At 48.4% G+C, this 14,632-nt stretch overlaps 3 protein-coding genes across 3 annotated transcripts; 1 reads left to right on the top strand and 2 right to left on the bottom strand.

Annotated features, from left to right (window-relative positions):
- Positions 1–3,553: 3,553 nt before the first annotated feature.
- On the bottom strand, positions 3,554–6,259 carry LOC117843338 (putative disease resistance RPP13-like protein 1). The gene has a single exon (XM_034723910.2). The coding sequence runs from the start codon at positions 5,156–5,158 to the stop codon at positions 4,193–4,195; it is 966 nt and encodes a 321-aa protein (XP_034579801.1). The 5' UTR covers positions 5,159–6,259; the 3' UTR covers positions 3,554–4,192.
- A 154-nt stretch (positions 6,260–6,413) lies between these two features.
- Positions 6,414–8,708, bottom strand: LOC117843335 (myricetin 3-O-rhamnoside 1,2-glucosyltransferase UGT709G2). The gene has a single exon (XM_034723907.2). It carries the CDS (start codon positions 8,420–8,422, stop codon positions 6,608–6,610), a length of 1,815 nt encoding a protein of 604 aa, XP_034579798.2. The 5' UTR covers positions 8,423–8,708; the 3' UTR covers positions 6,414–6,607.
- Positions 8,709–9,852: 1,144 nt separating this feature from the next.
- LOC117842563 (uncharacterized) lies at positions 9,853–10,516 on the top strand (the record flags this gene model as incomplete). Its single annotated transcript, XM_034723036.2, has 1 exon — positions 9,853–10,516. A coding segment is annotated over one exon (369 nt), but the record flags the coding sequence as incomplete, so codon positions are not given.
- Between the last annotated feature and the right edge of the window lie 4,116 nt (positions 10,517–14,632).

The raw sequence follows: 14,632 nt of genomic DNA on the forward strand, positions 1-14,632 counted from the left end.
TAATTAATAGAAACATCAACATAAGCTATAAGCATATGGCACACCCATAACCACGATTTAAGTCCATCTTCAAGTATATTAATCATGCGACGGTTCAGGCTGCTCTTGACCGTGAGCATGATTGATGATCAGTTTTACACTTTGTAGAGGTTGCACATCTTTATCCACAAGTCGTGTAAAAGTTCAAACGAACTTTAGACCCAACCATGTTGTGCTGATTGGGCATAATACCACACTTCCGAGGTGTGATTGCATAGGGACGCTACGAGGTCTTTACAAAGATTCGCTAGTAAGTGGTAACACGCTAAGGTTTCGGTATCTGGTGTGCATAAACCTCCCTAGTGGGTATAGTGTCTAGCGAAGCCCACTTCTCAAGAGGAAGCGGTTATACAATGACTCAGTGCCCCATCTTGCCCCTTTTTAGGTAAGATTACCCTAGACTAGAGTTTCTAATTAATTAGCCAAGACCAGAGCCATGATAGTTCTTGTGGTTGCACTATTTTCATGGGTGGTCGCTCAATGTTCCAATTAAACATAGTGATCTTGTATTAATGAAAGGTATAGCATAAATATGTTTAATCATTGAGTTCATTAAACCACCATAACCCAAATATAGCAGCTAAGCATAGCTACCCGACAGAAAGATAAACCCAGATTGACAAGGAATGATCATAAAAACTAGGCAAACCTTAATAGGACCCATCAAATTAAATGCAAGTATATGCAGTAGTGATTAAATAAAGTTATTGGGACAAAAGCACAAGGACACACTTGCCTTTCTCCAAAGAAAAGTTACTCTTACTGCTCCTCAGCTCTTGCTCTCCTGAAACTCTTACTCTTCCAATCTTTCAAACAGCGATCCTTCTACTCGAAGCAAACACCGGCACAAACATACAATCAAATAAACAAATACAACTAAGAACAATACACCAAAACAAAAGAAATGCGTTAAAAGAGCATATTAAAGGATAGGGCTCAATTCTAGAATTACGCAAACGCGGGAAACACTGAGAACGAAACTATGGTTGAAAATATAAAGGCTTCGAGAGATTTGAATTATAAAAGAAAAGACAAGAGCTACATACTGCATTTATTTTAGTTGAGAAAAACAATGTAAAGATATTTCAGAGAAATACCCTTAGTTGGAATTAATCAAATCATATTTATATTTACATAAGAAAAACGATGTAAAGCTTAGTCCAATTTTATTTATAAATATTTAAGTACAATTTATGTAAATTAACATTTAATTTAAAAATAAAGTACATGTAAACATCTAAGCGCATAGCTTTATGATGAGTTGAACTAACCAAATTATAATTAAAAAACACATTTATATTCATTTTAGTCAAATTAACATTTAATTATGAAAACTCAAGATATAACCTATGTAGCTTTTATTCAGAAGGCAAATTGAATAAACATTAATCAAATTGATGTTTATTACGAAAAGTGGTGTATAACTCTAAGTAGATTTTATTTAGAGAAGAAACACGTCTATCAGGCATTAATCAATTTAATAACAAATTTATTTTCAAAAACATGCATGAAGGCAAACATCACCACTAACGTGTAATTTATGTTATCGTGAACCTGACACAACATGAACAAGGTTAAACGGAGCTTAAACGTAAAATCTATGAGCTAAACAAGGTTGCAAGGACCTAATCGTGATTAACCGTAGACCTAGAGGGTTAGCTCAAAAGATTCACAAGACACAAGGAACAGTGCTCGTGAATAAAGATAGGGACAGGATTAGATCTGTTAAAGTTGCATGGCCCGGGTCTGGTTCAAAGGATCTAAAAGGTTTAGGGCAATTCTATAAATCTTCCAAGACACAAAGAATCGGCCATATATTATAGATTAGTTCGAGGGTCTACTTGCAAAAGCATACGGGCTAACTTGAAAAGCTCCAGGAGCTTGCTCCCATGGCGGATGGTGGCTTGGCCGACAAAATAGGTGGCGCTCTAGCTAGCTGTGAGGAGGGAAGCGGCGCGGTAGATAGAGGAGGTTGAGGGGAGATTGCGGATGTGCTCACCGGCGGTGGAGGACGACGACAGCAGCTGGAATTTTGCCCGGCGGCGGATAGCGAAGAAGCTCGGCGGCGGCTCGGATCTTCACGCGTGCGCAGTGCTCCAGTGGGGCATTAGCGATGAGGACTGGTGGTGCAGCTACGCCTCGATGTCGTCGAGCCCCGGGGGGGCTGGTTTGCTCTGGCAGGCGACGGAGCCAGCGAATCGAGCGAGCTTACGACGGCGCCTGGCTTGACCGGCGGACGAAGGGTGGCGGCACTGTGCGAGGAAGGCGGCGGCCACAGCAGGGAGTCGGGTGCCCAGTGCGGACCCCTTTATGGGGCGTGCGGTGTGACCTGGCCTAGCCCACACGCCAAGGCAAAGCTTGGCAGCGGCGATGGCGCTCTCGTGTTGCTCCTGGGAAGCAGCCGCGACCATGGGCTGAAGGGGCCTGTTGACGGGCCGGAGTGGGTCGGGCCCATAGGCTAGGACCGAAGGAAAAGGTTTTCTTTTTTTTCAGAAACATTTCCCGTGTACAAATAAATCTAGAAAAATCTTGATAAATCAGTTAAGCCACGAAAAATACTCTAAAAATCCCAAGAATTCCAGGAAAATTCCTAGAGATAGGTTGGGACATGAGGAGTCCAAATAAAATATTTGGAGCTCGTAAAAAGGATTCTTGAACCATCCAAAAATTTGGATTTAGATCTAGAAAAAGGAGAATAAATTCCAGAAAAAGCTGGAAAATTCTCAGAAGGGTCTGGACATAAACGTATTTTTAAAACTTTTGCACTCAAGAAACACCAAAATGCATCGGTATGAATGCACAGAAACAGAACAACCTTATTTTATTTAGAGAAACAAACAATTATTTTTCCTATACTAAATTTCCTGTAAAGAAAAATAAATGTTGGGAAAAATTTTAAAATTATGAGAAATTCATTATTTAATTATTCCTTTTATTCACATCCTAAAATTTGAAAATTTCAAGGTGTGACAAGTATCCTTTCTGCCCCCCTCTGGTCCAACTGCTGGTATTTTCCTTGAAGAAGAAAGAGTCCCCAAAATGGAGATTTTATATTTCTGCAGTCCTGGCTTATTATAGACAAACGGCCGCCTTCACAATACATGGTCTTTCTCCAAAGAGGAGGACAAAGGTCAAAGATGAGGACAAAGGTCAGGTCATTAGTTTCTCTGAAGAGTAAAACACGTAGAGTCCATTTGGATATAGATATTGGAGGGCTTGGTATTAAATTGGGTTCAATAACAAAGCAGACTGGTATTGGAAACGTGTTGCAATATCAAATCTGCTGTTTGGATGTGGATGAAATTGCCACTTGGAATCGAATGAGGTGACAAATATCAATTCATGTTTAGATGTGTATGCAGTGAGTTGGGGGATTTGGTGGACTGAGGCTAAAAAAGGTGGAGTTGGTGGAGTGAAGCTAAAAAAGGTGGAGTTGGTGGACTGGAACTGTTTTTTTTTGGAGTGGAGCAGTCCCAAATAGGCCCTCATTAAGCCATGGAAATACATGCCTCAACACAAGGCAATATTCTATTAACAGTAAACAAACTTTATACATGATAAGGCAGTAGTAGAGCTTGACAATTTCGTAACTCCCTATCAAAACATATTCACATATCTTTCTTTGTTAGCTTAGCAATAGAGAGTTTAGCTAATTGTGACCCTTTTATACAGAACGCTTCCTCTTGCCTGAGGTAGTTTTTACCTCTTGAATCTCACAAATATGCACAAAACTATGATAGGGAGGTATCCTAGACGTCCATCCTAGGATCTCGAATTTCCCATGAGCCGTAATGCTTCCATACATGACATCTTGGACTTTTATCTTCGGTACCTCCTCTTGTTTAGAGCATTCATTCCCACGATGAAGCACAATATATTGAAAAGGTGTAACCATTCTCCCAAGATATGCAGGCCTTTTCTAGTTTATAAGATCAAATGTATGCCCACCAAAGTTCAAGATATTCTTGTTGTTTTGCCCTCTCGTAAATGCCAGAACCTTGCACCACATCTCAATGTCAAAGTTGTCCCTCAACAAACAAGCAAACATGTTCGCACCAATGAAGCATCCTTTCGACATCCTGGCCATGGAGCATGCAAGCCTCGGGTGCATCTTGGGATCTGTGCTTCCAAACATGAGCGTCTTGAAGAAATACTAGTACGCTTCATGGGATAGATATTTCATACTAAGTGCCCGTGTTGTTCCAAACTTGATAATCTTGTCAGACCGGCTTGTGATTATGATTTTAGTGCCGCTTGGCACATCCCGTGTATAAGAAGAATACAACCTATTCCATGCATCTTCATTGAGATCGCCAACTAACTCAACGACGACTAGCAATCTTCCATCTTCGTTTGAGTTTGACACACGATTTTTATATTCCATTGCATATCCTTCTCTAACAGTAGCGAGGTCAACACCTGTGAAATCATGGTCCCGCAAGAACAAGATTTCTGAGAAATGATCACGGATTCTTTCATCCTCACAAACATGAGCAACAAGGGTGGTCTTGTCGACTCTACCGGGACCAACGATCGGCAGGATGTCCAGTTCTTTAGAACCATGAGGTCGTGCGTGCAAGAGGAAGTTTATGACAAATTCAGTTTCCATCTGACGGCCAAACATGCAGTTGCCCAGCATGAGATGCATGCTATAAGGTTGGCGGTACAGGCGAGGATAGCTTGCCAAGAACACGACTAGCTCTTCCACACCAAGAATCATGGAGCTTAAATCATCAAGAGACTTGTTTAGCTGTTTCAAAATCTGCAGGTTTGTACTGGACGAACACAAACCTTGTAGAGAATTTACTTTGGATAGAGACAAGGAATAACTCAAAACCTGACCTTTAGCCTCCTCTTCGCTGTGAACTTGGTATCTGAAGGTGTCGAGGGTGTAACAGCCTCGGTACATGGCGTCTCTGAGCATATCCAGCTGCTGGAGAACAGATTGGTTTGTGATCTGGCGTCCCATGGCTTCATCAACGATGACCTGTGCCCGGAGTAGGATCATATGGAGGCGATCCTCCACGTCCAGTGCCTTCGGCTTGAAGCTTTTTTTGATGAAGAAATTTATTGATCTAGTTGTCAGCTCGCCCAGAACTGCAGAAAGGAGAATGTCCATTTGGGGACTCTCTCTGGAAGAGAAATGCAAGAGGCGGATGTGAGAATGAACAGCGCTTCTGGAATGGCACGATATATCTCTGAATTAACTGTAGAAATGCAAGAGAGATTAACTGCAGAAATCCATTTATACTAAAGGTTTGACCTTTCAAACTTCTTTTGTCTTCGCCTGGTTGTTCTGATTGGCTTTTCCTCTCCCACGTGGACGTGGTCAAGAAATACTGCCTGTACCACCTCAGCTCTTGACTCTGGAGCCTATGCTTAGTGAGCCATCACCATCATTAGTTCCTTAGTTTCCTCCCTTTTTCTGATCTTGATCAAATTGAGGAGAGACTTGATTAAACACGACTTCAGTTTTCACATGATGAAAAGCCCATTTTCCTCCCTTCTCCATTGCAGTACCAACTCATGTGGAGTCCAGCTTCCAGCCTGCAACGTGGAAAAGCTGCTGTCAGCTACTTCTGGAGAACTTGTCACAAACTCACAATGACCATTACCTTCATGATCATTAATTAGTCAACATTTGCGAGTAATTTTTCCAACTTCGAGAGTCAAGAGCTGTTACCTTTCTCAGCTGGTAGGTGACTTAGACCACTGGAGTTGACTTGACTGACCCAGTATCCTTTCTGTCCCCCTCTCGTCCACCTGCTGGTATTTTCCTGAAGAAGAAACGGTCCCCAAATGGATTTTTTTTTATTTCTGCAGTCCTGGCTTACTATAGACAAACGGCACCGGGCGCGGAGGATCGCCTTCACAATATATGGTCTTTATCCAAAGAGGAGGACAAAGGTCAGGTCATCAGTTTCTCTGAAGAGTAAAACAATTGATTTTGGAACTAGTGTGACAGATTATTGGCGTTTTAAGATGAATGGTCCTTGGCGATTGATGTGGAAGAGCACGTTTTGTTGCTCATGTTTGCAAGGATGAAAGGGTCCATGATCATTTTGGAACAATTGATTATGTTCTTTGTGTGACCTTGGCTTTGCGGATGGTGAGCTAGCATTCAGAGAAGGATGTTCCATGAAACATCAAACTCGTGTATCAAATCGCTTTGCTCTGTTTTCATCTGTATGCTGGGCTACTTGCATGAAAGCATTGGGATTTTGTTGACCACCTCTCATCTGATGAGAATGTAATTTGATCGATTTCTTTTCCATAGTCAGCAGCAGAGCAAATAGTAAATCACACTTGTTTAAATTTCATCTGAAGATGCTGCTCGCCGTCAGTTTAAATTTCACTGCAAGGATCTCAATGCATTTCATATGCTATAAAAGCCTCATCAGATTGCTTGATTTCGTTTTCTACTGTCCAAGAACTTCAGTTTCAAACACACCTTGAAATCTCAAATACTCCTACCTCTGTACAGTAGCAGCGGAGCTACTTGTTTTGCAATCAGATACAGAGTTACAGAGATGACTGTCTCCATCAGATACACATACACACTTGGTCTTCATTTTTCCTTGACTAAACCTCTCACAAGTGGTCGACTGTCGTCATCTCTGGATGGATCTTGCCCGGCGCTGAGGTCGGTGATGAAGCCGACGAGCCGCTCCAAGTGTGACGCCGACGAGCCACCTGGGGCGACGTCCACCCTGAGCTGCCGCGCCATGTCCTGCGCCGCCGCCCTCATCTCGGGGTCATCCATGGCCTCCCTGACCATCCTCGCCACGACGGCGCCGTCGAGCACGTCCTTCATGTCGAGCCCCGTCTTCCACACCGCCCCAACGAAGCGGCTGACCGTCTGCTGGTCGGCGAAGTAGGGCCAGCACACCGTCGGCACGCCCTCGGCGGCGGCCTCCAGCAACGAGTTCCACCCGGCTTGCGTCACGAAGCACCCCAACGCCCGGTGCCGCAGCGCGCGGTGCACGTCACGGTGTGCCGCCCACTCCACCACCAGCGCCTTCTCGCCGGCCGCCGCCGCCGCCTCCCGGACGACCGACTCGTGCCCGACGCCGCAGTCAGACACCATGTCCGGCCGGAGCACGCACAGGAAGGGGTACCCGGCGACGGCGAGGCCGCGGAGGAGCTCGGCCAGCTGCTCCGCCGAGATGATCGTGAGGCTCCCTAGGTTTAGGTACACCACCGACCGGTCGGCGTGGCCGTCCAGCCACGCCGCGCAGCCGCCATCGTCGTCGTCACGCGCGGCGGGTTCTACTTCTACTCCGGCGGGCCTAGGCCTGGCGTGGAGCGGGCCGACGGCGAAGACCTCGCCGCGCACCCGCTGCACGATGCGCGCGACCGTCTCCGCTTCCAAGGACGCGGCGGTGTTGAGGATCACCGCCCGTGACTCGGCGCAGCGGGTGGCGGTGCCGGCGACGGCCAGAAGTACGGGGACGGGGTCGGCGTCGGACGACGGCGCCACGCGCGGGAGGTCTCGCCGTCGCAGGAAGCCCTCCATCCCCGGGACGCCGCGCACCGGCTCGTCGGAGGCGGCGGGGGTCTCGCCGAGCTCCAGGAGCCTGGGCACGGACAGGTAGCACAGGAAGCCGCACGCGCTCTCCGTGCGGAACGCCAGCGCCGGGACGCCCGCCTCTTCTGCGGCAGCGATGGCGAACGGCATGGTGCCGTCGGCGACGACGCACGTCACCGGCGGACGACGGGAAGACGCATCCGTCTCCGCCCGCAGCAGGGCGCAGAAAGCCGCGCATCCGGCCGTGCGCATTGACTCGAAGAGGTCCATGAGGCCGGCGACGGAGCGGGGGTGGTCGTCGGGGAGGCCGTCGGGGACGGAGAGGACGCGGAGGCGCGGGTGGTGGGGCGGCGCGGGCGCCCCGGCGAGGGCGAGGCGGCGGAGGTTGTGGTCCGTGTGGAGGAAGGTGACGCGGAGGCCGGCGTCGAGGAGGGCGGACGCGAGGTGGAGCATCGGGTTGATGTGGCCTTGCACCGGCCACGGGAACAGCAGCACGTGCGCCGCCGCCGCCGACATCGATCTCTTGCTCAGTATGGAATTCTGGATGCTGTCGTCTCCGGGAGGCGGTTGCCACTGCCATTTATGGTCGATCTCGGCTCCATCGCCGCCGTCGAGCTCGTCGTCAATGCTTTGTCGTCTCGGTGGAGTGGTTGATGGTTGCAATGTTATTGTTGAGTATAGGCTTTGGAGAGGGTACATCGTACGCACATTTATGGTGATGGTGATGGAAACCAAAACTGGCGGTGCATGCATGGACCGATCAATAATTTGCTTCCAATTTGGCCCTGCTATGTTCAAATTTTGATTTGCTTTTTTTTGTCCCTGCTGCTTGATATCCTTGTACGTACCAAACATCTTGTGATGGAAAACTATTTCAAATTCTCAGTTGTTGTTGTCAGTTTCTACTAAGACCTCCTTTGGTTGAAGTTATGTCGAATTTATCAAATTACTTCTTCATCGGTTTTTGGTGAAGTCTTACCAAAGAGATAATTTCAAAACGGCCACACCACCAAAGCTAGGGAGAAGCTGATTTACTAAATGTTTTGCAAAACGATTTTAGCTCAACTAGAGAAGCTACTCCATCAAAGGAGCCGGAACCGTTTTGGCCGGAGCGGGAGGCCTAATTGACAGTGCCTTCGTCGTCGTTGCATTGAAATGGAGTCCATCTGTGTAAACAGCGCTATACTGTTCAGTCTTTGTTTTTAGGTGGTGCATCTCCTTCGTTGCTTTGGCTAAGCCTGTGTCACATAACTGAATACCAATATACCATAACTAGAACACAGGGCGAAGATAAGGATTTCGTGGAAGGGGAGAACACTGCCGTTGCAGGGCAAATTTCCAAACAATTTACTGCAGAACGGGGGAACAACGAACCTGTTGGGAAGTGGTTGATCCAATTCCCAATGGACGGGTTTTCCTCCATCTGAAGCTACTCGGGAAGAATTTTAAGCTTCATTCAGCTCCGTCAGAGTTGAGGCCACAAGTCCTGATGCATGCTTCCTCTGTTTCCATCTGATGAGAATGTGGTTTCATCGATTTCGTAACCATGGTCAGCAGAGCAGATGTTAAATCACACCGTTCTAATTCAAAGGCGTATTGGAAGATGCTAAAATGTGAGTGGATATTCAATCATGGAAGAAGAAGAATGTTACGCCAAGATTAGAGGGTGCACATGCTTGAAGCTGAAGGTTTCAGTATGACGGTCGCTGACGAAGAAGGTTTGGGAGACAAGGGACATGGAGTCAAGCGGCGCATCCGGGAGCTTACACCACGACAAGGCAGCGGAGGGCTGGCCAGCAGCGGCTGCAGGTCGAGGAGCTCCATGGAGAACTCGACGAGCACGAGCCAGCCACCAATGGGATGAGAGATAATTCCCTACTCATTCCTTTCTTAGCCTTTAAAAATTTTCGTTCCTTATTTGACACCGGGTATAACTTTGATTTCTTCTATGACACTCAGTTAGATTTTCCATCCAATCACCATATTAGATTTTCCATCCGATCACCATTAAATACGTTGTGAAAAAATGATTTTACCCCTGTGAACCCCACCACCCTTCTCCCTCCTCTCCTCTCCTTCTTCTGCTCCACACCAGCTGCCGTGCCCCTGCGGGAGGCCGAGCCCCGTCGGCAGCCGGCCCCCTTGGAGGCCGCGCACCACCGCGGGAGTCCGCGTGCCGCCGGCCGCCGTGCCAACCCCCACCCGCGGTCGCCGGCGTATGGCCTCTCCCGGCGTGCGCCAATCCCCACCCGCGTCAAGCCGAGCAAGCTCTGTCGCCGGCGTAATCCGCCAAGCACCGGCGCCCGTCGATTCACCGCTCCCGCGGTGGCAGCGGGTGCACGCTCGGGCTCTCGCGACTGGTGCGGCGCCTGCGGCGGCAGGGCAGGCGGGCGCTGCGCTCCGCGGCCTCGGCGGCGTCGTCGCAGCAGCGCTGCCGCGAGTGCCAGTACGACCCGCTCAGCTACGCGCGCAAGTTCAACCTCGGCGGCTGCAACGGCGACGCCTACGACGCCGCGCAGGTCTACTACGGCTGCTTCTTCTCGTCCCACTTCGTGCTCGTCCCCGCCGCGTCGCAATCCGCCGGCGCCGTCTCTGCCGGCGCTGCTCAAGCAGCGGTCACGACTGCTAGCAAGTACCGGATGGATGTTAATTAGAGTAGGTGGCCGGGTTAATCGCTGCATCATCCTCTTGTCGTCCCTGTAATTCAAGGGGAAACATGATTATATGGTACATACGCACTGAGCAGCCCAGTGATTCTTGGTTTCTTGTCACAAATTACTCATCTGTTCATGTGTGCAAAATTTTCCAAACTCTGAACTGCTGGCTGCTGTCTAGCTGTGCACCTCTTGCGCCGCACCAGGGGTGCTTGGCGCTCGTGTCGCCAGCCATGGCGCTGCCTTCCTCGATGCCGTCGGCCTCCGTTTCTCCGATGCTGATGATGGCATCGAGAGAAGGGGGAGGAAGGAATGCTAAGCTCTCCACATTGTCGTCTTCCTCTCCTCATCGGGTGCCAGCAGATCAGTACCGCGATCGCAAGCACATCGGCGGACGCGACGCAGGGACACCGGCCGGTGGCGAGATTTGGGCGTCCGTTCAGCTGAGTGCGTACCCGCCCGCCGCTGCCAAACTGCTGTCCTCCGCCGAAGCCCGCCTTTCACGCCGAGCATGTTTTCAATCTGGACACAGCGGCCGCAGCGAAAGCGAAGGCCTCCCAGGCTCCTGCGGTCCTGCCTTTGACGCCGGCCGCCAGAGACGCGAGACGAGCGGCGACCGTAGCAGCGAAACCGTGGCGTCGCTTGCGCTGTAGCTCAATCTAGACCGCAGATCAAAGGTCCAACGGCCCGCGTCGCAGCCTATGGCAGCATAGACCGCGGTCAACTAAACTAGCACGAAGCGGCCCACATTCTTCCGTAGGATAAAAATTATCTTTTTACACGGCATTTAACGACAATCGGATGGAAAATCTAACGGAGTATCATATAAGCAATCAAAGTTATATCCGGTGTTAAATAGGGAACGAAAATTTTTTAAGGACTAAGAAAGAAAGGGGTAACTTTTTTAGTGTCAAATAGAAAATTATCTCGTAGGATGAAGGCACGAAGCTGAGACTCCCGTCGTGGACGTCGAAGCAGAGTCATGGATGCCCCTGCAGTCCTGTAGTCTTCCTTGGGTGCATGGCCAGGATCTTGGACCCACGAAGGTGGCAGGCAGCGGCGGCGGCGGCCGTCCGCGTGAGGGCCCCGGAGGATGAGCCGACGAGGGGAGACAGAAGTAGCAGCCAGACCAAGGGGGCACTTTGCCAAATTCCAATCCGAACCAGGGGTCCATATGCAAATATTCGGATCACGATTATTAAACGTGATCCAAATCAGGGGTCTATGTGCAAATAATTGGATCGCGATTATTAATCGCGATCCAAACAGGGGGCTCCATGCAAATACGCAAGGCCCGCGAGATGACGCCCGGCGAAGCGGCGCCTCCGCCGGCGAATGCCGAGACCCTTCCTGCCAAGCACTCTGCCCTTGCCTCCGCCAAATCCACGCCGCGAGCGCTGCTTCCGGCCTCGAGCACGGGCTCCGCTCATGGCCCTTACGCCCCTACCTTCTCCGCCGCAGCAGCTCTGCCGCCCTGCGACCGCGGGTGGCTTGAGACGGCTTCGAAGCGCAGTCCCGTGCGACGGCGGGGAGGCTGGCCCACTTCCGGCGAGAGGCTCTGCTCGCCATCGCCCCGCAAGAACCGCCCGCGCATTGCAAATTTCCACCTCCAGGTATAATCCATACTCTGAAGTCTGAAGTCTGCCTTGTGTTCTTCTGTTGCAGTTTCGCCCAAAATTCGGATATGGCAGGAGCTTCAGAGAATCCCAATGCATTCTATATGCTGTAGATGCACTAGTGACTGGTTGATCTTTGGGTTACTCGAAGAACATCGGTTGCTTAGCCTGACTCATTCTTACAAATACAGCTTGAAATATCAAGCCGATCTGATAAGGTTGTAAGGTTTGGAACAGCACGGGCTCTAACTCTAAAGCATCTTCCCCAAGAGGCGTACTGGTATTTCTTCAAGACACTTGCATTTGGAAGCATGGATCCTGAGTTTCACCCTGCAAGGTTTGTTCAAGTGGCCATGGAGATGGCTAGGCTGTTGAATCGGTTACATATAAATGGCGCAAATGTCGTGACTTGTCATCTGAGGGACAATTTTGAAATCCACTTTTGGTGCAAGATTTATAACTTCTTGAGAGGGTTCATCCAGAAGCATGTCTCCATCTTTGGTGAACATCCAATTGATCTTCTGAACCAAGATAGGCCTATTCTGTTTGGAAGAGTGACTACACCTTATGAAGAATTTTTGGTTACGCATCGATATCAATGCTCTTCACAAGTGGATATTCCAAAGATAGGATTGCAAGATCTGGCATTTGGAAGCGTAAGGCCTCTAGGAAAATTTGATATCCTACTATGGCGGTCTCAGATACCCCCCTACTATAGTTATATCTATACTTGTGAGGTTCAAGAGCTAAAAATTGCAGGTGCCAAGAGGAAGCGTTCTTAGAAAAATGGAGTCGCACTTTGCTAAATCTGTCATTATGTGGATTCTGGTTTATGTAGGAGGATATGTGGATATGTCTGATACGGTGTTGCAAGGTACTGCACATTAGTGGTAGGAATTCTCATGTTACCACATTGTGAAAATGTACTATTGCATTGTCATATACATGCAAAGTTTTCTACAGAATAAGTTATGATGTTGAGGAATAAAGATCTTCATAATACGTACAAAGTTTTTGCTTGCCGATTGTTTTACTCCAGATAGAAGCCTCTTGAGACTTTACGTTTCCAGCTGAACCATGAAAGTCATTTTGTCATCTGTGCATCCTGGTTGGTTGGCAGATTGTGAGATGGCTGTCAGCCTCTTGTTGCGAGACAAGAAGAACCTCTTGGTTTAAGAAGATTTTGTAGTCCTACCAATCACCACTGGCCCAGAAAAATTAATTTGGACAGAGATATTGAATGGTTTCGCTTTCATATATATGATTGTATGCATTGTAGATGTATTACTTGATCTTGCTATCTCTCATTTGTATACTACTGCTGCAGTTTGATACTTTGATGCAGTATATATGATGCTTGCTAACTCTGTTTCCATGCTGTGCTTATTGGGACTTTATGGACTCCTTTCATCGGGGCGCAATTTCACTTTTTTTTTTACACTTAGTTCTTTTCATAGCGAGAAGCTACTAAATCACACTAATTTAAAGTTTTATGTACCACAAGATGCTAAATTGCAATATTATAACTTACAAGAACTGAGGAAAAATTAGTCGACCTCCACCCACAAAACTGAGGCAACTTATCTGCTAAACTCTGCTAAAGTGTGGTAGAGCGAGTGTTAGTTGTGTGTATTACTTGACTGGACAACTTTTTTAAAAGAGGTCCCCTCAATTGGTCCTTTGCAGATGATCATAGAGAAATTGCCAATCTTATAGCTTGGCAGTCTGGTAATTAGCCAAAAGGAAAATTTTGAAAAGAATTTTTTTCCGAAATTAATTTGGGGCCAAGTGCGCTTGTAAGGAACTCACTCTACTTCACAATTTGGCTGAGCAATCAGTTCCTCGAGTATGATTTGGCCACGCGGGTAGTGTCTGTGATTCCCCTGCCAGCAGAGTAGTGCTTCTCCACAGGTGCTGTGCCCATGACCACAGAGGATGGCACACCGGGATTCGCCCACATAGTGAACCGCAGACTGCCTGTGGTCGAGGAAGGCTGCTACTGATGGGAATGCAGGATGGGCGCGAAGCAGAGGCATTGACCTTGAGACATTACTTCCTCGTAACGTGCTCACATCCTCACTTGCAGTCATTGAGGTTTGCCGATGGTGTTGCTGTCATGTTTGTGCGGGCAAATAAGGGGCTTTTCACTATTGATCTCATGTGCTGCCACGTCACAAAGGTGTGCAAAGATGGTTCGCACTCGGGCATTTCCCCCTATTTGACCTTCTGCAGTCCAGGTACTAGAGTAAGAGACTCATGCATCCTGCCTCTGTTTTTTAACATGTCCAGCTTTGCTTATTTGTGTTTTTACGCTGCAGCTACCGTGCATCCACCATGGCCTACGTTCCCTTGGCTCCGTTGAACTGGGTGCCTGGCCGCGGAGGACCTGCCCACGGCGTTCTTTGTATCCTCTGCTTCCAGGCCACAGCACTATCACCCACAAACCCATGTAAACGAAGCGAGACTTGTCGTCCTCCTTGGCACGGCACCCCCAGGAACACGTCGTCTCCGCGTGCGACTCTTAGTAGGGCGATAAAGATTGCAACAAAGGAGGATATACCTTGACGTCCATGTGGCCATCAGGCAACCAGTCATGCAAGTCACCAAAGATGACCACGAGGCTCTGTTGCCAAAACCTCTTGCAGGGCTGCTATCCAGGAAAAAAAAACCAACGACAAATAATTCACTAAATCTCATGAAAATATTTTTCTTCGATTATTACGAGAACTCAACTCGTAGCGTTAACTCAAGGGGCTTTGAAAGACGCCTCCAGCAGTTAGTAAAGACAAAGCAGC

The sequence above is a fragment of the Setaria viridis genome, chromosome 2 (assembly GCF_005286985.2).
Source record: "Setaria viridis chromosome 2, Setaria_viridis_v4.0, whole genome shotgun sequence".
NCBI lineage: Eukaryota > Viridiplantae > Streptophyta > Magnoliopsida > Poales > Poaceae > Setaria > Setaria viridis.

Excerpts from the sequence above, each read along its gene's own strand:
- LOC117843338 (XM_034723910.2), bottom strand. The coding sequence starts at position 5,158 with ATGGACATTCTCCTTTCTGCAGTTCTGGGCGAGCTGACAACTAGATCA.
- LOC117843335 (XM_034723907.2), bottom strand. The coding sequence starts at position 8,422 with ATGTTTGGTACGTACAAGGATATCAAGCAGCAGGGACAAAAAAAAGCA.